The sequence below is a fragment of the Prionailurus bengalensis genome, chromosome B1 (genome assembly GCF_016509475.1).
Source record: "Prionailurus bengalensis isolate Pbe53 chromosome B1, Fcat_Pben_1.1_paternal_pri, whole genome shotgun sequence".
NCBI classification, from domain to species: domain Eukaryota; kingdom Metazoa; phylum Chordata; class Mammalia; order Carnivora; family Felidae; genus Prionailurus; species Prionailurus bengalensis.
In genome coordinates this window covers 55,052,037-55,075,504 of record NC_057344.1, presented here as the reverse complement: position 1 = coordinate 55,075,504, position 23,468 = coordinate 55,052,037, and the positions used below count along the sequence as shown (strand labels likewise).

General features: G+C 46.8%; 1 protein-coding gene and 1 long non-coding RNA gene across 6 annotated transcripts; one reads left to right on the top strand and one right to left on the bottom strand.

The window, feature by feature from the left end:
• Window positions 1–973: 973 nt before the first annotated feature.
• HAND2 (heart and neural crest derivatives expressed 2) lies at window positions 974–4,695 on the bottom strand. 2 transcript variants are annotated; one of them, XM_043565493.1, is made up of 3 exons: window positions 3,202–3,840; window positions 2,460–2,516; window positions 974–1,845 (listed from the first exon to the last, which is right to left on the bottom strand). In XM_043565493.1, the coding sequence occupies exons 1-3, from the start codon at window positions 3,754–3,756 to the stop codon at window positions 1,747–1,749; spliced, it is 711 nt and encodes a 236-aa protein (XP_043421428.1). In that variant the 5' UTR covers window positions 3,757–3,840; the 3' UTR covers window positions 974–1,746. The 2 variants fall into 2 exon arrangements, with proteins under 2 accessions (XP_043421428.1, XP_043421417.1); XM_043565482.1 differs by lacking the exon at window positions 2,460–2,516 and having other exon boundaries at window positions 3,202–4,695.
• Window positions 4,696–4,718: 23 nt separating this feature from the next.
• LOC122474565 lies at window positions 4,719–13,544 on the top strand. 4 transcript variants are annotated; one of them, XR_006294941.1, is made up of 5 exons: window positions 4,719–5,007; window positions 5,446–5,557; window positions 11,390–11,509; window positions 11,918–11,957; window positions 12,598–13,544. It is a non-coding gene; the product is annotated as an uncharacterized LOC122474565 (long non-coding RNA). The 4 variants fall into 4 exon arrangements; XR_006294940.1 differs by having other exon boundaries at window positions 12,578–13,544; XR_006294943.1 differs by lacking the exon at window positions 11,918–11,957.
• Window positions 13,545–23,468: the final 9,924 nt, after the last annotated feature.

The following is a 23,468-nucleotide window of genomic DNA, read 5'->3' as shown; positions in this document are numbered from 1 at the left end:
TATATACGTGGCGTTTCATGAAACAAACCGCTTTTTAATACGTTTCACCTTTCTCCACTCCGCGCCCCCCCCCCCAACTTCATCTCTCCCCTCCTCCCTCCCCTCCCTGGCCTGCGAAGTCCTTTATGGCACTTCAGTTTCTCTGGTTCCTAGAGCAGATTCCGGCTCTAGCCGAGACAACGGGCAAAGGAGGCCTCAGGGACTTCCTTTCGGGATGTGCTGGGACTCCTGGAGACCAATCCTCAGACGGGTAAAGTCCCCCGCGGCTGGTAGCCGAGGGAGGGAGCCTCTTGCTCGGCTGGCCTGGGGCCGGGAAGACTTCAGTCACCGCACAGTTAATATTGAGTTCCTTGTAGCTCCTTGTAAATCCAGACCCCCCCTTCACCCCCCTTTAAATCCTTGGTTGTGTTAGCGATTTCTTACTTGACGTAAAATTCCTTGTTACCTAATCATGCACCTTCGCCCCCCCCCCCCCCCCAAAGCTCTTCTCCTCCCCTGGCCGGCTCAGAGGAGAATCCCCCTGATGAAGACTACAAGCAAAAACCTCCTCTTTTCCTCTTTTTTCTTTTCCTAGATGAAAACCTTATATTTTGAATTAAAGACTTTAAGACTATTTCCTGCGGCTGCAATAGCGCCTGGGATCTTCCTCAAACCTCCTCCACCTAAAAGGTGCTCCCCAAACAAAAACCAAAGTCCCCACAGAATGGCATCTGGTTGATTTCAGGAAAACAAGGACAACTTTCTACCTTTCCAGAGAACTGCCAAGGTCCCTCGGCCCCAGATCCTCCTACTACAGACCACTCAACCTTCTCCAGGCGGCTGGGGGCTGGGGGGTGGGGGGAAGGAGACAGGACTTGCAAGGAGCCCAGGTCCTTTAGTAGGATTTTCACCAAGGCCACTTCCCTGGGAGGGCGGGAGCTCACGTTGATGACTGATCGGAACTACCGACTCTTTCAAATAAAGTTAGAGGCAATCATGATAATTTAGTTTACTTCTGAATATTTTAAATATTATGAAAACAAGTATAACAGTTTTGTTTTCAAAACTCTTCTGAGGTATCAACCATTAAAAGATTGGGGTTTTTGTAAAAAAACACACAGTGGTTTATTGAATACTTACAACGTTTACACCTTCAATATTAATTAAATTCCACTTAGTTTTAGAGGACGGAAGTGCACAAAACAAGTAGCTGTTGGAAACATCTTCGAATAGGGAACGACCACAGATGAAAAGACAGCACTAGATACCGACCCCAACTGAAATGTTAGCGGCCCCGTTTTCTGCTTTGAAATAAAACTTTATAATCCCCAGGAATATTTATATCCAAAGGCCAAGTATTAAAGATACACTTTACATACACACTATTGTCTGCTGTCTTTATCTGGAAGGGGTTGGGTAAGTGGGGTGGGAGCAACGCTGGTGTCTACACAGCCTTGAGGGAACATTCACACACAGAGAATCTACGAGACGACGGGATCCCTTACCACGCGGGAGTGTCCTCTTCATATTAAAATATGGAATGCTTTTCTTCAAATATCCACTTTTTTTTTTTTTGGAGGGGGAGGTGGGGAGCGGATGCCTCAAAGGGGGGCAAAGAGAGGGGAGGCAAATTGCACATAAATAAACCGGATGATTCCAAATGCAAGAAGTCCTCAGAGCGGAGCGTGGAGAGCTTGCCCGGAGTCCTGGGTCTGCTTCCGGCTCCTGGGCCCCGGCTCACTCGCGCTCTCCTCCTCCTCCTCCTCCTCACTGCTTGAGCTCCAGGGCCCAGACGTGCTGCGGCCAGCCCGTCCGGCCTTTGGTTTTCTTGTCGTTGCTGCTCACTGTGCTTTTCAAGATTTCGTTCTGGGCAGAGGAGAGGCGAAGGAGAGAAAAGTGGAAAGAGAAATTCAGAAAGGAGACCTGGTTCCACGCCACCCCCCGCACTTTCCGGGGAGAAAAGGAGAGAATGAAAGAACGAGTAAGGGATGAGAAGGGGATGGTTTCAAGTCAGCCCCGGCAGGAAAACGACGAAGGTTTGCGCAGCCCTAGCTACCTCCCAGGCCTTCCACGCGCCTGCAACGCTCAACTACCGGATAGGCAAGCTTATAAACAACCAGCCGTTTCCAAGTCGTTTATGGAGGGGCTGGGGGCCTTTTCTCTGACTCCAGATGTAGGGGCGCGAGCGGGGGTCGGCGCTAAATCTGGTTTCCCTGTTTTCAATCGCAATCCCAGATTCGAGCTCTAGGGTAGATGGGGGAGACTTTCTTCTGCCCTGGCCTGGGCTGGCTGGCAAGGGGCTCTGGGCCACCAACTCGGCAGTGCCTCTCCTCCAAGGCCTCTGAAATCCCCAGTTATTCCAGAGGTCACTCGATTATGCACAGACTAAAGCGCCACAGGCCCCAAAGAAGAAAAACTAGACAAATGGGATTATTTCCCAGGTCCTGCATGGCACTAGCCCTGCTCTGAACACCACCAACCTGTGGGCACTTGGTCGGAACTGGAGAAAACTGCTTTTCAGTTATAGTTCTGTGTTCCTGATAACAACAATGACAGCGACCATATTAGTATTTACTGTTTGTCTTAAAATGCTCAGGGGAATAAAACAAGAAAGACCCACGAAGTACACTCATCTGGGAAGTTTCAGTACAACCTCATCGCCAAAGAGAAACCGGAGCTGCATTTTGAAGTTAAGAGTACTTATTATTTACGTTTACCTCTATGTCTTCTGAGCACTGCGATGAGAACAGCCTTAAAACTCTCTTACCATCAGCGGTGGCCTAGTTCTCCAGGGAGGGATAAGGGGCCGATAGTGGAATAATTGGAACCTAGCGCTTGCAGGCGACTTATTTTAGAAATACCTGAAAGCAAGATCGGATTGGAGGCCAAATGAAGGCTCTAAAAGACATGGAATGACTGGGCCAGTGCAATCGAAAGATCAGGGGGGACCCTGAGTCCGAAAGGCATGCCCGAAGTGCCTGTGGGAACAGCGGTAACCCGGAGGGAAGATCACCAGCGCGGAGCATCCCCCTTAACCTCCTCCTCCTGCTGCCGTCTTCCCCCATCTCCTCAGCTTCTTTCCATAACCTGGTTTTAACAACTTTGGCTTAGGATGCTGGCAAAGGAGGGGGGATGTCATTGCTCAGCCCAACTGCAAGGAGGCCGGTGGTACCGCTCCCCCGAACCCCGCTCCCCCTCTGCCCCCTGCCCCCTGGTACTGACCAGCTCCTTCTTCCTCTTCTCTTCTTTCACATCTGTCTTCTTGATCTCCGCCTTGAAGGCCTCCGCCTCGCCATTCTGGTCGTCCTTGGCCAGCAGGTCCATGAGGTAGGCGATGTAGCTGGTGGCCAGGCGCAGCGTCTTGATCTTGGAGAGTTTGGTGTCGGCGGGCACGTTGGGGATACACTCGCGCAGTTCGGCGAAGGCGCTGTTGATGCTCTGAGTCCTGCGCCGCTCCTTGCGGTTAGCAGTGCCCCGGCGCTTCACCGGGCGCGGCCCCCCTAGGCCCGGGGGCCCGGCGCCCGGCGGCACCCCCCCGTAATGGGAGTGGTCCAGGCCGGCGGCGCCGCTGGCGTACTCGGGGCTGTAGGACAGGGCCATGCTATAGTCGGGGGGCGACATCTCGGGGTGGCCGATGAGCCAGCCATGGAAGTAGGGGTTCTCCTCGTGGCTGCAGCGGCTGGCGGCGGCGGCAGCGGCGGCGGCGGCGGCGGCGGCGAACGGATAGCCCTCATGGTGCACCACCGGGTGGTGGGGGAAGCCCCCCACCAGACTCATATCGCCCTCCGCGCCCCTCCACGCGCCCCAGCGTGCGCGCAGCCCCGCCGCGCCCTCGGCCGGGGCCCCCGCTTCGGCGCTGGGCGGCCTCCCCCACCCCCCGCCCCCCAGCCCTCGGGCGCCCGGGCCGGCCCGGCAGCCGCAGAGGGGGCTGCTGCAGCCCGGGCCCCGATCCCCCGCCTGGCCCGCCGGGCCTGCCTCAGCAGCACTGCGGCCGCCGGCTCCCCATAGGGCGCGGCGAGCTGGTCCCGGCACCGTGCGCCCCTGGCCGCGGCCGCCGCCGGCTCCCGCCTGGCTCCCCGGCCCGCGCGCCGGCTCCTGCTTCCCGGGCAGCTGCGGGGAGGCAGAATCCTCTCGTGCTCATGCAAAGGTGCCCGGGCTCCCGCGAGGCTGCTTCGCGGAGTCGCCGGCCTCCACCGCGGCCGCGATCCCGGCACCGAAGCTAACTCGGAATCCCAGGGCGAGTCCGAGCCGCGGGTGGAAGAGCCGGCCCGGCTCTGCAGGGAGGCGGCGGGGTCGGCTGCTCACTGTGAAGCTACCTCCGTGCGACCCTCCCCTTCCCGCCCCTTCCCCTCCCCCCACCAGCCCGGTCTGGGTTCTTGGGCGCTTATTGTTTTAATGAAATTTTTGGTTGTTGTTGTTTTTGGTCCTGGAAATGTGATTTTAGCAGCGGGTAACGTGTCCTCACTCCTCCCGGGCTCCCTCGGAGGGTTTTCAGAGAGGTCTCAGTGCATCCATTTTCTCAGATCCTCTCCTTCTTTCAGGGGAAGGATCTGGGGCCCTGCGGGCGCCTCGAAGCGCGAAGGCGGCGGCTCGGGTTCTCGGCGGGGTCCGCGCAGTGGCCGAGGGAGCTCCTGGGTGGCGGCGGCGGCGGCGGTTCTCCTGGGCTGGATGCCGTGAGGGGAGGAAGCGGATTTTCCCAGCAAGATCTCCATGTACAGCTACATCTTTAGGGCTGCTCGGGTTAATATATGTCGTCAGAGGCTCCTCACGCCAATCCCGGGGCGGCAGGGGCGGTGCCTCTCGCTCTCCGCAATAAAACTTTTTGATGTTCTCGTTGCTAATTGTCGAAGTCCTCTTCCAGGATTGGCTGCCCCTTCATAACCATAAGATAATTAAAACGAGGGGGGGCAGGGTTAAAAAAACTTTTTTATCAGCTAGAGGTTAATGCAAGTGTTTAACAGATGCTGTCCTATTAAATTATCCCGCCCCCCCCCCCCAACTCTGAAATATTGAAGAATCTCAAACCAGGTAGAGTATCACTCTGCTTTCTTTTCTGGTTAAAAACAAACAAACAAAAAAAGGTGGAGGGGACGCAGATATTTCTCTTGGAGGTGTTTTTGTAGGTAACCGAGGCAAGAAAATCAGCAGGCAGCCGCGTGCTATTTTTGCGCGGGGGCCGAGCGCAGAGGCGGCGGGCGGCGGGGTCCCTGCAAAGGGGCGGTTGGGGGCCGGCGCTGTCTTCTCGCCGAGGCGCGCAGCGAGCGCGGCGCGGAAAGGCTGCGGCTCCGACCTGGGCGCAGGCTGGGAGTGCCCGCCTCGAGGTCTCCTTACTTACCCACCACGGTACCCTGGCCAGGGCCGTCTGAGGTGGCTCCTGTTATCGTGGCTGCTTTTGAGGATCATGGTTAAGACCACCGGACGGACGGTCAAGCCGGTTGTAAATACCCTTCTTTCCATGTTCTTCAGGGACACCAGCCCCGGCGACGACCTTGGACGATTTCAACGCGCAGGCACCTCGATCCCCCGAATTCGTGGTGTGGCCGGTATCACTGTTCCCCTGGTTTAACTAGCCTGTTTGGTAAGTAACTGAATATTTTTTACAGCGTGTTCAGAGCTTATTTTCCAGTTTTTATGAACAAACATATAAATATATCTCTGCATTCCTGACTCTCCCATAAAAGCGGGCATCTGTGGAAAGCAGGTTTAGTTATCGGAGGGGAACCATTAAACAGCAGTTTAAGAGGCAGAGCGGGAGGACGGCTCGTGGATGTTTAGACTGCTGGCCTTAGTGATCTTGAACGCATTATAACGGAAAATGGATCTCCATTTGTAAGTCAGCGGGCCGCGCGGGGCACCAGGGCCGCGGCGCCCGCGTGGCGTGAGCATCTTGAGGAAGGTGGAGAGAGGCTGGGGCGGGGATGGACAGGGGCAGGAGCTGAAACATCCTCAGGACTTGGTTGGGAGTCGCAAAGGGAGCCGGCTATGCAGGTCAGGATGCGGCCCGAAGGAGTTTGGTGTGGAAAAGGGTGTCAACCAGGACCCCACGCGGCCGTAAATTAGAGGAAGCCCAAGGCAGGGTGCACAGAAGCGTGGGCCGGCCAGGGCGGCCTGGGACTCGCCACTGGGCCTGGCTAGGGTCACCCAGGGGAGACCTTTAACTCCACCTTGGATATTGTACTTTGGAAGCAGGCAGAGTCAGGCCCCAGGCCGCCAAGGGAGCCCCACCCCACAAAGGGAGCCCCACCCCAAGGACTCGGAAAGGACAGTCCATTCCTTTCCCGCTGGGCGCTTTCGGCGGCGGAGTCCACGGTTGGGGATGGAAAGCGAGGTCAGTGCTAATGGCGGGAGGGGTGGTGGGGGCGCCCACCTCCTGTGCTGCGGGGGATGCAGGGCCGGCTCCCTCAGCCTTTGCAGCCCTGGGCAGCAGCGTGGAGAAATACGGTTTAGATATTTCCGTGGCTGGGCGTTAGGACAGGGGAAGATCCTCGGAGGGGGCTAGGAAACCCAGTGTGGGAGTGAAGTGTCCGTTGGGGCCCTTTCCCTCCCCTCCGCAAGGGGTCAATTTCCCTGGATGCCCCCAGCATAGCATTTTAAGGCAGAGAGCAGGGGGTGGGGAGAAGCTGAAATCAGATTTGTTGGTAAAGTGCCACTTGGGCATGGATCAAAATAGCGAGCTAGAAGTCCTCGACCCCCCAACTTGGATGGGTCTGAGATTTTAGCACAAGCAGGGTGTTTTAAAGACCTTGTTCTTCAAGGAAAGAATATAGGTAGTGTGATGGGGTTCTGTTTACATTTTCACCAGGGAGGCAAACCCTGAATGTGTAAATACTGGTAGTTCAATCCTCTGACATGTGATACTTTTTTTTTTTTTAAGTCTGTTTATAAGAACACATCCAGGCCCTGGAAGCAGGTAGACAAAGTATGATGGTGGCACCCAGGCTAGCAACAGATAACTGCTCAGGGAAAGAAGTTGGTAGGCTGCTTTCAGACCCAGAGGGGAGTTTTGGGAACTGAAAGGAAGAATGGCTGAGTTGGGGACTGGGATGCTCTGTCCATCAGAGGTGAGTGGCCTCAGTGTTGAAGCCATCAGACTTGGCCACTTTCAGCCTTCTCATGCTCTTTTAATTGAAACCAAAAATGGGCAAATCTCCTCATGGCCCCAGATATCACGGCAAGTGATAAAAGAGATGGAGAACACGGGACAGAAAAGAAAAGAAAAAAAAAGTCGTAAAAGATGCTAATCTGAGCATCAGTCCTCACTGACAGTGTCATTATCAGTTAATTAATGCTGTGCAACAGTCTGGGGCTTCATGTAGCTCAGAGAGCCAGACCCAGAGACCACATACAGCCTCAGAAAGGCAATTTGGAGGCAGGGGACAAATGGGTGAACTCCAGCGTCCTTAACTGTAATTATTAACTCGCAGAGACCAGACTGGCTGAGGGCCATTCTCAATTCACAACCAAACGAGTCCCCTTTTTTCTCATAGAGTCCTCTTTTGTACCTTTTGCTGTGGGTCTAGTGGGGGTGCTGGGTTAGTCTGCTGCTTTGGAAAGCTGTGAGGCAGATCCACCTCAAGTTTGCCCCCTCCCACCCCCCCACCCCCCAGTTTAGACGATTAGACAGTCTTTGCTTTCTGGTGGTAGTGGGGGAGGGGGGAGAGTGATGGAGGAGAACAGTGGGAAAAGAAAGGGAGGAGGGTGAATTTCCCAGCTGAGATGTCAGCCAGGGACTGCACTACTGTGCACGCTGCTGAGCTGTCCCCCTAAGGGCACAAGTTCCAGTACTCAAAGGGCGCAAGCATCTGAGATGCTGCAGGCTGTTGGCCACCCTGGGTGCCCGCAGGAGGAATCCTAGTGAGGGTGTACTAACTTGCCTCTCCTTTTCTGAGGCCATGGGCTGAGTTGCAACCAGTCTTATCCAGGTGGGCAGCCCCCCGTTTGGAGACATGCTGTGATTCCTTGTCCAGTCTCCACTGTAGCTGATGGTCTACCCCTGTACCGCGCGATACGTCCGCCTCCAGCTAAACAGACAGAACCGGGTTCAACAATTTGTTTTGCGCCCATGTCTCTTGGCTCTTTCCCTTCACTCCCACCCCTTCCTCTGGAAAAGACTCAAAGAGCCTGGGAGAAGCTGAGAACTAACTCCCTTGCAAACGTTTTGGTCTTGTGAGATATTCCTTTTAAAATCAATCTGCTTTAAACTAAATATTTTTTTAAAAAACTTCAGTCTGTTTTTAGGGAAAATACAGATCTCTCAGAGGTATTTATTATTACAAAGGCAAGGGCAGTTTGTATCTTATGTTTTGCTCATGAGAACTCAAAATAAACTGGACCTGAAAAGAACCAGGCCAGAGGGCCATAAACACACATTTTATGTTTACGGGAATTATGGCTCAATTCCCTTCATCGTTTTTCAAATCTCGTTTCACCTTATTTTCCTGACCAACATAGTTGGAGCGATGGGGCATTCCTTTAAATATCTATAACGCTCTTATATAAGGTGAACCCCAGAAAGTGCCGAGAACTCCAGAAAGAACACCAGACCCAGAAGATGGCAGAAAAAGAAATGTGTTCTCGGAGAAGTAACCTCAGCCTCACCTGTTCCAAGGAAGTTGTTTCTTACGACACCCTGATGGCTTTGCATTTTGTCTGAATTAGGGTGGGATTGAGTCATTTTATAGGCTAGCCACTTGGTCTTAGAACCTTCAGGACATGAAGAATAAGGCATACTGTCTGAGTGGCGGCAAAGGGTCTCCCAACTCGGGTTCCATGGTCCCTCCCTTTCTGGTTTGCCTTTTGGGAAATGGTTGTCTACAGACATGGCAAGTGACAGTGACTCCAGAAATGTGGGGGTGCTCAGAGGATACTTCTATAATGCAGGATCACGTTCGATTGGACTCATATCTGTTTCACAAGAAGTTGCCCATGGCTCTTATGAGATTTTATTTGTTCTGAGCACTTTCTTTTTGCATTTTGGGGTGGGGTGGGGTATTTGGGGAGTGATTCCTCTCCCCTCTTCTTTCCAGAGCAGATCTGTGGAGATGGGGGGGGGGGAGGGGCTGATTCAGCTGCAATGACCTTGGAGGGGCTGATTGCTTACGACTCCCTTCAGTCCAGTGTTTTTGTTTTTGTTTTTGTTTTCAGTCCAGTTTTGATTAGGAAACATTTAAGTCAGTGGAGAAAATGGGACTTGTTTGGTGCCTCCCCTCCATTTAGCCTTTCTTTCATATTCCCTTCTTCCCTGCCAGCCCTTTCCTCTTTCTCTCTCTCCCTCCTTCCCTCCTCCTCTCTACCCCCCCCCCCCACCCCCTTCAAATTTGCCTTTGAGCAGTGCTTGGATTTCTGAGGTTTCTGATCCCTTCAGGTCATTGAACCTGAAACTGGTGAAGAATAAGATACTGGCTTCTCCTTTAGTCCTTTAAGAAAAATAAGTATTTTTGTAAAACACTGAGATATAATTGACAACTAACGCTGTGTAAGTTTAAGACATACAACGTGCAAGAAAAATGTCACTGTCCAGTCTTACAGGTAGTGGGAATTTGCGTTTTCTTCAAACGGTCCCTGACGAGATCTTCATATTAACTGGCAGATGGGCTGCTGCTGTGGGAGGTTTTCACTGATACCTGGCCAGTTATCCAAGTTAAAATACTTATTCCGACAAAAGGGAACAAAAGAGAATGCACCTGAAAGGGCCTCCCTAGAGGCAGCAAGATGTGTATATAGGAGGTGCTATTGATGTTGTTATAAGAGGTAAGGTAGATCTGATCATTGCTGCTTTCTAGTAAAGCATAGATAGTTTAGAGCACCAGTGGTGTGAGAAAATACATGCCACAGGATTTCTCCTAACTACTTTGTTTCAAGCAAATTACATACACACTGGCAATATTTTCTTCCAAGCTGGAAGGAAAGCACTCCACATTGAGATGACGAGGAAGCAATTGTATTGCATCCACGGTCTATGGGAAAATAAGCAGTCGTTAACTTCAACTAGTCTGCAAGAGGGTTCAGAATGAAATACAAGAGCGAATGGCAACTTAAAATGTGGAGCTTTGGACAAGCCATTTAAGTGAGCGAAGGTTTTGTTTGTGACTGGAGGCCCCATGCATTCCCAGTTGTAACTGCGGTGTAGCGAGAATTCTTAGGAAGTTCTGTTCGGAAGCTTCCTTTGCAAATTCATGTCGTGTTTGTTTGTTTGTTTTGTTTTGTTTTTAGCCCTGGCAGTTTCTTGCAACCCTTTTCTACTTTATTCTAGGGCCTTTGCTTCTAGACAAGGGACTTGAGCCAGGATGGTTAGGTTTCAGGTTAACAAAAAGAAACCCTTTTATTGTCAATATTAATGGCAAACCTCGATTTTTACAAGGTTTAGGTTTAGCGGCACGAGCAGATCAAAAGCAGCTTGGCTTGATTTCTCAATATTCTCCGGAGCTTAGACAATTAGCTGCAATTTTGCGTCGAACGAAACAACACAAAAATGTTAGTTACCAAAATGTTAAAGTTAGTCTTTCGGCAAGGATTTTACCTGTGCACAACGTGTCAGAAGCTAATAAATTCGTCCACTGAACCTGAGTTGAGTTTTGAAGGAAACGCCTTTAACAAAATGTGTGAGCACACTGTCTTCATTTGCAATGCCACGGAGACCTGTTTCAGCTGTGTGCATTCCACACTTGCCTTTCTGGCTGGGTAAGGATCCGGCAGACTGAGGTCTCTCTGGTAATTTGGGTACACCGAGTCTCCAGTTAATGATAGATAATCAGCCTTTGGGTCATTCGGTCATTCTCTTATTACAAACCCCTCCTGCTCTCTCTGATCTCCTTTCAAACTAAATTTCACACAAACAAATAAAGCAAGACAGGGACAAGTTCCTTAAAAAAAAAAAAAGAGGGAGAAATATTAGAAACTCCTGATACAGAACTCTAAACAAGGAAAGGCAAGCTAAAAGAGGATAGGAAAGAACATCTTATCAAAATGAACATGCTGTGTACAAAACATTAGAAGAGAAGGCTCTGGTTTCTGTTAAAGTGACAGAAAATTAAAATAAAAATAATTGCAGGCAGAGAAGTTATAATATAAACAGAGAAGGCAGGATGCTTGCTGGAAATGCGCAGCACGAGGAGGCTAATTTGTTGTTACAGATTATATATCTGCACCGTGATAGGAGAGGCGCTACTTTGTTCTATTTTCCAGAAAACAATGGCTTTCTTCTTAGTACTTGTGTGAGTGCTCACTTAAGTTAACACAGGCCAAAACCTCGAGGAACAAAAAATGGAATTGCATTCTGCTTGCGAAGCATCCAACTTCAAAAGAAGGAATTGGTTGCATACAAAAAAAAAAAAAAGCAGCATTCCATTCAAAACACATTTAGAGGGTTCACTAAATTGCTATGACTGATGCTTTTTTGTTTTGCTGACAGAAGGTGCAGATCATTCTCGGGGAAGTCCAACCGTAACCAGCCCTCCCCTGCCCTCTGGAGTCTTCGTTTTCCAGCCTACATCTGCTTGTGACTCCAGAAAGAGACTCCAGATTGGCCAAGGTACATCTCTGACCAGATCCCTCTAGGAAAATCTCAGGAATGCGTGACTCTAATTGTTCAGAACTCTGGTGAGAGTGTCCCTAGTGCCATTTTGCTGCCCCTGTCATTTTGACAATCCCTTTTGGCCCAAGTCCAGGTCTCCGGAAGGGTCAAGGTCTAGCTGCCGGTGTCAAGCCCCAGCCCCAGCTTTTCAATCCTAGGAGAGTTTGGAACTTTGGCTCAGGGCTTGAACAACTCACAGTTCTCCAAGTTAGAGGGGCAGTCCTGAAACAGCAGCAGGTGGTGAAATTGTGACTCCGAGATTGTCCCGGACTGAAGTCTGGCATTCCTTGACTTGCTAGCATAGCTATCAAACAATCCATGTCTGTCCCATTTTAAAGAATCCACACTTCACTGTGTTTCTTCTAGGCCCAGTTTAAATGCCACCTCCTCCAGGAAGCTTTTCCAGGTATTGCTTTCCCTCTCTCTGCTCCCCCACATTAAGTCCCCTCTCCAGTGCACCCCCCTCACATATTCTCCGGTAGACTCCAGTGACTGTGGGTTCCTTGAGAGTCCAGTCAATGCATTGGGCCCAGCCTGTGATTTAACGGCTCGTGTCAAAGGGATGACTTAGAGACAGTGGGTGAATTCTGTGTATCCCAATTGCAAGTGGATTGCTTTTCTTTATTTTGAAAGCGACCAGAGCTAGGAGGTGGACCTTAGGGAACGGACCTTCCTCGGGATAGATCCCACTTGCAGTGGGTCTGAGCCATCAGCATCAGCTCTGAGAGTGAAAAACCCAGCCCCAGCCCGGACCTCCCCGGGTAACCCCTGTCAACAACTTGAGCGCCAGAGTCAGAGCTGGGCAGGGCGGATTCTCAGGCACCCAAATACTGGCTGCGTGATCTCGAACCAGGTCATCCGTCTCTGTAACCCTTAGTTTCTTCATCTGAACAATGGGTTAATGACACCTCCTTGAGGGTGTGTAGGGAAGATTAGATGAGATCAAGATGCACTGGAGAGCGAGACGCCTGACACACAGGCTGCGCTCAATAATTACTTATGTACTGTCTCTTCCTGCCTCTTCAGCTTCCTCCCCTCCCTTCCAGCCTTCTCAAGACCTAGCCCGACGACGGCGACGGGCCAGGTGGCGTCGGAGGTCACCGCTTGCCTGAATGCCCCAAGCCAAGAGCAACCGCGGTTCCGCGGGGATCGCAAGGGCCTCAGGCCTCGCAGGACCGTGGGCGCTGGAGAGTGAGATGTGGGGCTGCGGCCGCCACCCGGGAATGTTGGGGGACAAGGGGCGCTGCTCCAGATTTAGGCCGCCGGCCCTCCAGCCCTGCCTTGGCTGTTGGGCCGCCTCCTTCACCTTGGTTAAGTTCTCCTTTTGCTCCCCATTCCCGCTCGGGGTGCCCGCCACCAAGGAGGCCGGTTCGCCGCAGCTTAGGCCAGGGGAGGTCACTGCTCTGGGGCGGGATGGATCCCCAGCTTCCCCCAGCTCGTCTCCGAGGACTTTTCGCCGGAGGCGGGCAGGAAGGGGTTAAGAGCACCCCTCCCCCCGCCCCCCGCGGCCAATCCAGAGCCCTGGGCTGCGGGCGAAGGCCGCCGCTTCCCTCCTGAGGTCTCATTAGGGAAACCCTCACCGCTATTTTCAACATTTCCTCAATCAAGTGCCTTTAAATAGAGCTGCACAAACAAATTGGCGGCAAAAGCGTAGATCTTGTCACGATTGAGACCAATCCAATATTTCAGCCTTGTTTGCTTTGCAATTACGGCTTGGCTTGTGGCTGCGGTGCCACCGGGGCAAATCTGCAGCCGTCCGCTTTCTCCTCGGCACCCTCGGCGGGCGGAGGAAGCGACCCGCAGCGCCGCCGGAGGGAGGGGGGTGGCGCTGGAGGAGGTGGCGCGAGGGCGAGGGGCGGGCGGCGGAGCCCTCCCGAAGCCCGCGTGCGAAGGGCGCGGGCCCTGGGAAGGAGGCTGGACTTCTCAGGTTCCTGGCCGAGCCCCTGCGAGACATACAGTAACAATAAAACGTGCGGTACGCCTGCAGAAACCAGTGTCGTGTCCTTATCCGGCTCCTTCCCCCCCCCCTCCCTTGCCCCCCACTTCCGTCTCCATTGCATCTTTCTTCGGTATTTGTTAGCGGTTACCGGTTTCCCCTTCTTTCTTGCTGTTAAACTGCAAGCATGATTTGTTATGTTTTCCATAGCTGCTTATTCTTGACTTCTTGTGCAAAGGCACTTTAAATCTGCTGCAGGAAGAGCAAAGCTCCAAATGGTTTGGATGGGCTCCTGCAGGCGCCTGGCTGCCCCCCTGCCCTCCCCCTCCCCCCTTCTGTTCGTGCGGGATGGCTCTGGTGTAAATCTGCCGCTGCGTGCGTTCGGTCACCGCGCCGGCCAGCAGAGTTTGTATCAGCAGAACAGTAGTTAACTCAAATCAGGTCCTAAGCCTTGTATTTCACAGACAATTAAGTCTTGGCTGCTGTTGAGCAAAATTGTAATATTTACTCTGCTCTGTGCTGAGGAGCACTTTTAAAGTCAAAAACAAATACATTTCAAAGAGAAAATATGATAATAAATCTCTTTTTATGGATTTTCCCTGCATAAGTGGAAACAACGTGATTTAAATTCCGACGCCTTCACCCTCCTCTCAGGCACAGCTGAGGTTGTACAGATACTGTCTTTTAACACACACTCTTCAGGTCTGGGGGGCGGCACCTGCATTTGTGACATTCGATTTCGTTTCCGAGGTTTCACACCTCACCCTAACCCACGTAGGCAAATGCAACGAGGATTATGGAATAATTAGGTCTGGGATGGGAAGCCCATTTCCACACTGATTCCAGAGAGGTGCACATGACTTGGGTCATTATTTTATGACTTCATATTACCTTATAAATGACTACCCATTTTCCTCTCCTGTTGGCTTCTGAAGGAGGTGGGAGAGTTGAGGCAGAGAAATATTTTTAGGGGACTCTGGGGTACACGTTAAAATATGCTTCTTTATTATTATGTCAAAATGCATAAGGTATGGACCTACATTTGTTTGCTGGTGGGCATAAAATAAATTCATGGCTATTCTAGTTAATCAGCAATCTCTTTAAAGCTTTACTTTTTTTTGGTTTATAATCCCACCTAGATTGTAGCGTCATTCTTCAGGATCACCCTCCTATGGTAACATTTTTTCATTTTCAGTTTTATTTAAAGCAAACCTCAGAAATAATGGTTTCATAAAGTTGTGCAATGTCAAAGCCACACAATAATATTTCAAGTTCATATGTCATGCATGCCCGTGTATCTCTCTCAAGAAATAGGAAGCGGTAGCTAGAAAGGGTACCATTTCATGAGAATTCTGTGTTCACCAAAAAAAAAAACCAAAAAAAAAAAAAAACCAAAAAAACCCACCCCAAACTGGTCTGGCATATTGTCCAATGCACAAATTATAATATTACTTTCATGTGTGTTAATCTGTTTAGTATTAAAACTGCTATGTCTTAACCATTAACATGTTTTACCACACTGCTTTCAAATGGGTGATCTCAGATAATTATGAAGATTTTGATGTTAATCCCATGTTAAGTGAACAACCATGAAAATAACCTTAAAGCATTATTATTCTAATATAAACGCCAACAAACACAATTATAGAGGGAACATGATTACTTTTTATCTGGCATTATCCTATAAGGATATGGCTACATTCATTTCTCTTTAAATCAGAGCAGTTTTCAATTACTTTTTAATAGAATTTTTTTCAACACTGCATTTCACAGTATCTATAAACCACAACAACTTTGTGCTGACAGATACATATTTTTTCAACATTGTTATTCATTAGCTTCTTTGAAAACTCACTAAAATAGAATAATATACAAAAAATATCAAAATATAGAGAACAATTATTAGGTTCTACATATTTATTTAGGTAAGCCAATGTTATTAAAATTGAAAACATGTGCCTGGCATATAAATGTTTCTTTAAGAATTCTTTTTTTGGATGCACAGTTATTATTTTTTAAACCAACTCAGATTTTCGAGTACTGAATTTTCGCTCTAAACAGGCATTGCATTGTTTTAGACAGTAGCGCCTGGAACAATACCACTCTTAGTATTTTAGACTTCCAAACAACAATTGGAATTGGATAAATGCTTTCAGCTGGGAGCACTTTCTTAATACCTTTGTAGGTAATAGGATTCCCTATTTGTGTGGGATGACAGATGGACAGTGGGATGGACAGACTGCCTACCCGTTGTAGAATCTACCAGAAAATGAAGTTTTTGAGTTCGTTTGTGGTCCGTCTAAAAGAAATTCTGCTAAAATGCGAAATCAGGAAAATCGAGTGAGTGCTTTTTCTAAGTACTTTTATGCATGATGGCTTGAAAAGGGGGATGAAAAATATAAAAGGGAATGCAGAAACATAAAATCTGGAAAAGATAATTTCCTTAGACAGGATCTGGCTCTTTTTCTTTTCTTTTTTTTTTTTTTTTTAATATTCTTTTTTCAACGTTTATTTATTTTTTGGGACAGAGAGAGACAGAGCATGAACGGGGGAGGGGCAGAGAGAGAGGGAGACACAGAATCGGAAACAGGCTCCAGGCTCTGAGCCATCAGCCCAGAGCCCGACGCGGGGCTCGAACTCACGGACCGCGAGATCGTGACCTGGCTGAAGTCGGACGCTTAACCGACTGCGCCACCCAGGCGCCCCCCCTTTTTTTTTTTTAAATATTCTTTTTTCAACGTTTATTTATTTTTGGGACAGAGAGAGACAGAGCATCTGGCTCTTTTTCTATAAACAGGAGGGTGATGAATCGGATCCATATAATGAAATAGATTGTTTTTGTTTTCTTCAATTGGGTGATTTTTAGAGTAGACTTTTCACTGGATGAAGAAGCCCAATTAAGGAGATATATGTAGATTTTTGTATATGGGAAAACGCTAGCTTCCATGATTTTTAAATATTGCTTTAAAATATAAAGACCTTTAATCCACTGTACCATTGTTCTTTCTTAAGGAATACATGTCTAAAAGCAGTGGATTTTTTCAAACTGGTATTAAACTGGAATTATGAAGTATATTCATGAGATGATTTTCATAAACTACCAAGTTGCTGAGAAAAAAACTGAAAAACAATTTTTTTTTCCGGAACAAACCAGGGGACTTTCTTATTATTCTGGGATAAATAGAGCAAGAAACTGCCTCCTTACATTCCTAGTAATTATTTTCGTTTTTCCAAACATTGTTCAGTTCTATGCATTTTTTTTTTTTACTATTCAAGTAAAGATGATATTAACAACAAAATTACAGAATCTGATAGAGTGACTATTTTTGCTTTAATACAAATATAAATTATATATGGGCTGTTTAAGCGCTTAGTTGTTTGAATGCTGAATTTTTCTTTTTTCAGATAGAGTGATACTTAACGAAGTGTTTATAACGATAAATATGACGGCTCGTCAAAGGTAAAACAGTCATGAGACCAAAGTAGTTTTTGAATCTGTGGGGTGTGAGCTGCACTTTGTAAATTTTAGTGCCTTTAAATCATGACCTAGGTTTTTTTTTTTTTAAGTTTATTTTGTTTGTTTGCTTTTTTGAGAAACAGAGAGAGACAGAGGCAGAATCCCAAGCAGGCTCTGTGTTGTCAACGTGGAGCCTGACACAGGGCTCCAATTCATGAACTATGAGATCATGACCTGAGCTGAAATCAAGAGTCAGGTGCTTAACCGACTGAGTCACCCTGATTCCCTGTGACCTAGGTATTTGTAATGAGGATATCTTGAAGGGAACGTCAGGAGTCCTCAAGGTACACAGGCAGGAGCACACAATCATATAGAGAAACTTGCCTTCAGAAGAACATTCCCAGCCTGCTCCCTTACCCACCAACCCCCTGCCCTGCTATGTTTCTACTTGCTATATTTTATTAAAAGTCACAGAATTTTAAGGGTTGCTGTAGTTCAGTGGGCTTTTCTCTCCTTAAATACTTTAATATCATATGATATTAATATAGCTACGTTAATGATTGAAAAGCTCACTCAGCTGTTCCTGTTTTTTGTCCTGTTGTTCACTCTCTGAACCTGTGGAAACAACTGGTTTACACACTGAATTTTTCTCATTGCCTTGAATAATAGTTTAGCTTATAATCTCAGATACATATGAGTAAATAGTAAGCCATATACCTTTTATTATATTATTGTTTATGCCCTGCGTCACGTTAGAAAGAATCTAAAGCCATATTTTCAAGAATTGGAAAGATACATTTAAAAAAGTCTGGCAAAGTAATCCCTGTAAATCTAATCGTAACTAATTTTGATGTTTATTACAAGATCAATGATGTGTTCTGGCGAATGTTCGATCCCAAGATGGAGCAAAATCACATTTAAAATGAGACAAATTTTTAAAATGAATTTTGAGTAAATTGTTAATAAATCATCATAATAATACATGGAAATTAAGCTATTATTATGCATGGAAAGCTGCATAACACGGTGATTAAGGGCAAGTCTCCGGAGTCCCGAGGCGGTTTTGAATCCTGACTACAATATGTTTCAGCGTGTGATCTTGGGAAAATAGCCATTCTCTGCTTCAGTTACCACATCTACAGAAGGTGGATAATGACTGTAGACTGTTACAGAGTCATGATGAACATGTGGTGAGATGACTCCCATGAGGCTCTTAGTTGAGGGTCTGGCATAGAGTAAATGCTTAATAAACATTAGCTCTTCGTTTTGGCGTAGCTCTACAACATTGAAAAGTGGCATGCCACAGGTACCTTTCTGAGTTGACAGCCCACAGATTTCACGGGGATTTGTATGAGAAGCCTACATTGGCTTGCAGACCTCGATGTCGACAGGGTAAAGACAATGACTTCTGTCTGTCTTCAGAAGTTCTAGAAAGGTATGGCGAGATGGTCCTAGGGATAGCAATGGCCAGACTGGAAATCTAGCTTACTGCCATCTTGGCCATGTGTAGTGTGGTCAGCGGGTGCCTGACACAAAGGTCTAAACTGAGGAAAATGACACAGGAAGGAAATGAAATACTCTAGGCCCAATGGTCTCCCCATTGTTTTAATTGAGCACTCTAACATTAAACATTTAAGTACATATTTATTTGCAAATTATCTATCTGCACTACTCTACTGATATATACATTATAAACCCACTCAAAAAGTGAACTAAAAGTGGGCAAGATAAAGAATTGAACAATAGGTTTAAATATTTGCAGGTGAGATAAATTCAGTATCATCAGGGGAGATAAATTTAGTATCATTGGCAGTAGATGCAAATCCACGTAATAAGTGGTCTCGGTCATTGGAAAATGCTTTGGTTGACTTAATGGTTGATTTGTGTTGTCATTGTTTCTGCCTTGTTTTGTGGCTGACTAAAGCTCTTCCAGTGTCTGTTCTACCACTTTCTTGATGGTTTATGTCCGTATTTGAATTATCTTTAATCCGAAGTTCATTGTAGGGCTCTTTTTCTTCAAGTTTTTGAATCTGTGGGGTGTTTAATTGTTTAGAGAGAGCATGCACACACACAAGAGAGCAGGGGAGAGGCAGAGAGAAGAGAGAGAGAGAGAGAGAGAGAGAGAGAGAGAGAATCCCAAGCAGGCTCAGCATTGCCAGTGTGGAGCCCAATGCGGGACTTGAACTCACGAACCATGAGATCACGACTTGATCCGAAACCAAGAGTCGGAGGCTTAAATGACTGAGCCACCTAGGCACCCCTGTAGGGCTTTTTAAAAAAAACTTCTGTCCATTTGGTGAAGATGAGTTTGGTTAAAACTGGATTCTGTAATCTGCGTCCACCTAACTGAGCCATTTAAGCCATAACACATCTCGGTCTATGTGAGCTTGTGTGGAGGCCACTATAAATTCCTCCATAGTAGAGACTTCCTCCTTCCCTAAGGATACCACGTGCGCCTCAGGAATATATTGTCCAGGACCAAGTGAAGGTGTTGGTGAACTCATTTCTAATTGTTTACATAAAAACATACATGAAGAGAATTTCTAATATGGTCTTCTTACGCCCCATTCTTATGGTTCCTGGCATTTCTCTCCTTTGAGGTTCTACAGCAGAATGAATGAGACCCTTAGGTGCCCTGGACTTTGTTTTCGACAAACAGGGTCTGATTCTGTCCATTCTGAAGATAGAAGAGATGAACCGTCGGTGGCATTGACTGGAGAGGTGAACTAATTGTCCCAAGTTCACACAGATTGTAAGCAGCAGAGCTGTGTTTGAACTTGTTTTCTGCAAGCAATATCATGCTCTTTCTGTCCCATTGTCTTAATTGACTGTGGAATTGTATTCATATTTGTCTGAGCTGAAGGGAGATGGAGCTACAAAACTGGACAGACGCAATGGTTCTAAGTGGTGCTGGGAAGGGATGAAGAGGAAGCAGGTACGTTGGGATATATATGGATCAAATGGAGTAATGTAAAAAAAGGACTTTGCATTTATTGAGCACTTATTTTTCCCCTGTGCTAATTACACACACTATTCCTTTAAAACAGTTCTTTACCTCAAGGGATAGGTTTTACATATAAGGAAATGAAAGCTCAGAGGTAATTTGTCTTAAGTAATTTGTCTAAAGTGCACAGGTTTTAAGTTGTAGGGTTCAAACCAAAGACAGTGGCCATTAAAAATACATATTTTCAGTTTCTGGGCAATGTTGACATAACAACATATATTAAATTTGAAAGCCTCGTGAACTGTTTTTGTCCCAGATTGGCTTTCTGTCTTCAGCTAAAAATCAACCGTGACAGCACCAAATGCTGGCGAAGATGCGGGGAAACTGATCACAAAGACGCTGCTGGTGGGAATGTAAAATGGCACAGCCAGTCTGGGAGAGAGTTTGGCAGTTTCTTCAAAAGTAAATGTGCAGCTATCATGTGATTCAGCAATTGACCCCTGAACATTTATCCCAGATTGATGAAGACTTCAGTTCACAGAGAAACCTGTACGTGAGAGCTTATGGCTGCTTGTTCATGACAGCCCCAAACTGAGAACAACTCAGAGGTCCTTCAAGGGATAAACAAACTTAACCATTCCGTTAACAGTGAAGCATGTAGGGCTCATCGTGGTACATCCATAGCATGGAATACTATTCAGCAACAAAAAAGGAATAACTTATTGGTAAGGGCAACAACCCAAATGGATCTCCAGAGAATTACACCAGGTTAAAAAAAAAAAAGGCCACCACAAAAGGTTATACCCTGTATGGGTCCATTTCCATAACATTCTTGAAATGACCAAGTTTTAGAAATGGAGAAAAGATTAATGGTTTACTAGAGGTTAAGCAGCAGTGGGAGTTGCAGGAAGTGGGTGCAGCTACAGAAGGGCAACAAGAGGGATCCTTGTGGTTATGCAAATGTTCTGTATCTTAGCCATATTAATGTCGATATCCCGGTTGTGATATTTTACTATAATTTTGCATGTTACCATAGGGAGAAGCTGGGTAAAGGGAGCAAGGGGTCTCTATTATTTGTTACAACTGCATGAGAATCTATAATTACCTCAAAATAAAAAGCTTAATAAGAAAGTCGGCTGACCTTCAATGGCTTCCAGAACTGACCTGAAAATAGGGGAAAGTTGGGATTGAGAATGGGAGTTGTGAACTTTAAGAATTATTTTCAGTGCACCACTCAAACGGGGTCTGAATTTTTTCCTTCTGATCTTTATTATGGATTATCATGCAATTCTTACTGCTATTTTGGGGAAGAAAAAAATGTCACCTCTTCATCGTAGGACTTCTAGTTTGCAAACCACTGTTATTGTTTTTAGTCCATCAGCTGTCTCACTTACATAGTAGAATATGAAACTAGATGGGTGCCTGGCTGGCTCAGTCAGAACAGCATGGACCTCTTGGTCTCCTGGTCATGAGTTTGAGCCCCAGGTTGGGTGTAGACATTACTAAAAATAAATAAATAAAACAAAACAAAACAAAATAAACTTAAAAAGATGAAACTAGGTTACATTGGGTCTTATTGTCACATCTATTCTTAAAGTCACAGAAGAGTATTTATTTATTTTTATCCTTCTTTTCTCTTTGTCCTTTTAAACTTATTTTTTCTCTTTTCCCCCGTATTCCATTTGAACTCATATTTCCTGATACTGTACTATTTAATCAAAAAAATCCAATAAGTGCACATGTTGTAGATGGAATTAGTGATGTCATTCTTAAGATGCAGAATATAAAGACATATTGATTCTCCACACAGTACTGCGTACGTGCAGTAGGCTTGGATGCTCTGATTTTTGGAGAGGTATAGTGGAAATTCTATGTGTGAGTAAAAAAACAATCATTTGTTGAGAAGATAAAGGCACAGTCACAGGACCCTCTGCAAACACCTGCCAGTGCCATAGAGTGACTTAGTCATCACAGAGGAGATACCGTCACCGCAAATAGGGGTTCCATCGTGAGAATTTCAGGACATATTCTGGGGAAGGGTTAAATAAATCAGGGGACTTGCTGACAGCAAGAGGTATCTTTGAGTGGCTGATTTGTAACACAGCATCAGAGAATTGAAATGAGTCCCAGGTGGTCTTTGGGAGCTGAAAAAAGTCCCAATGAATTGGCCAACATCAGCCCAGGATTCATTTCAACATCATTGAGCAGTCTCTAAGTGATGGTTTATCAAATACCACCCTCAGAGAAGATAATGCTAAATACAGTGGTGGAACTAACATATGTTAATCCAGGGAACGTTAGTTATAGTTCACTTAAATGACTTCTCTCATTGCAGCATTAGAAGACCTTAGAACTGCTCTTTTATAATATATTCACTTCTATCACTGTTACTACAACACACACATCTTTTCCAAGGAACTTAAAGCTCATTGAATTCTGTTTTCTTTTTTTAACATCTATTTATTTTTGAGAGAGAGAGAGACAGAGCACGGGCCGGGGAGGGACAGAGAGAGGGAGACACAGAATCCAAAGCAGGCTCCAGGCTCTGAGCTGTTAGCACAGAGTTGGACGTGGGGCTCAAACCTACCAACTGGGAGAGCATGACCTGAACCCAAGTTGGATGCCTAACCAACTGAGTCACCCAGGAGCCCCTAAAGTGCATTTCTTTCTTTTTTTTTTTTTTTAAATTTTTAATGTTTATTTTTGGGAGAGAGAGAGATCGCGAGTGAGGGAGGGACAGAGAGAGAGGGAGACACAGAATCCAAAGCAGACTCCAGGCTCTGAGCATCAGCACGGAGCCCAACAGGGACTTGAGCTCATGAACGCGAGATCATGACCTGAGCCCAAGTCAGCCGCTTAACCGACTGAGCCACCCAGGCGCCCCTAAGTACATTAAATTCTTAAATTAAATTCTTAAATTTTTCAGTCACACTGAAAAAGATTTTTTTATTCTAACGATGTATTTAATCCCTTATTCTCTTATAATACTGTATAATACAATTTATTCAAGAATGCCGTAGTTGGATGCTAAAATGAAGTCTTTCAACTCAACCAGCTTGCAGTGGAATGAAAGATGTCAAAAAAGACAATTGAGGGACACCTGGGTGGCTCAGTTGGTTAAGCATCCGACTTTGGCTCAGGTCATGATCTCCCGATTCATGAGTTTGAGCCCTGCATTGGGCTCTGTACTGACAGCTCAGAGCCTAAAGCCTGCTTCAGATTCTGTGTCTCCCTCTTTCTCTGCCCCTACCCCCCACCTCTAAAAAATAAATAAACGTTAAAAAAGGTGATTGTCAGGAGACTATAGATGCTGGAGAGGATGTGGAGAAACGGGAACCCTCTTGCACTGTTGGTGGGAATGCAAATTGGTGCAGCCACTCTGGAAAACAGTGTGGAGGTTCCTCAAAAAATTAAAAATAGACCTACCCAATGATCCAGCAATAGCATTGCTAGGAATTGACCCAAGGGATACAGGAGTGCTGATGCACAGGGGCACTTGTACCCGAATGTTTATAGCAGCTCTCTCCACAATAGCCAAATTATGGAAAGAGCCTAAATGTCCATCAACTGAGGAATGGAT

Bases quoted from the DNA above. Each gene is read 5' to 3' on its own strand.
- HAND2 (XM_043565493.1), bottom strand. From the start codon at position 3,756: ATGAGTCTGGTGGGGGGCTTCCCCCACCACCCGGTGGTGCACCATGAG. The intron at 2,517-3,201 runs GTCAGTACCAGG...TGTTGTTATCAG, and splicing joins AGAAGAGGAAGAAGGAGCTG to GAACACAGAACTATAACTGA. The intron at 1,846-2,459 runs GTTGGTGGTGTT...TCCTCTGCCCAG, and splicing joins TTCCGACCAAGTGCCCACAG to AACGAAATCTTGAAAAGCAC.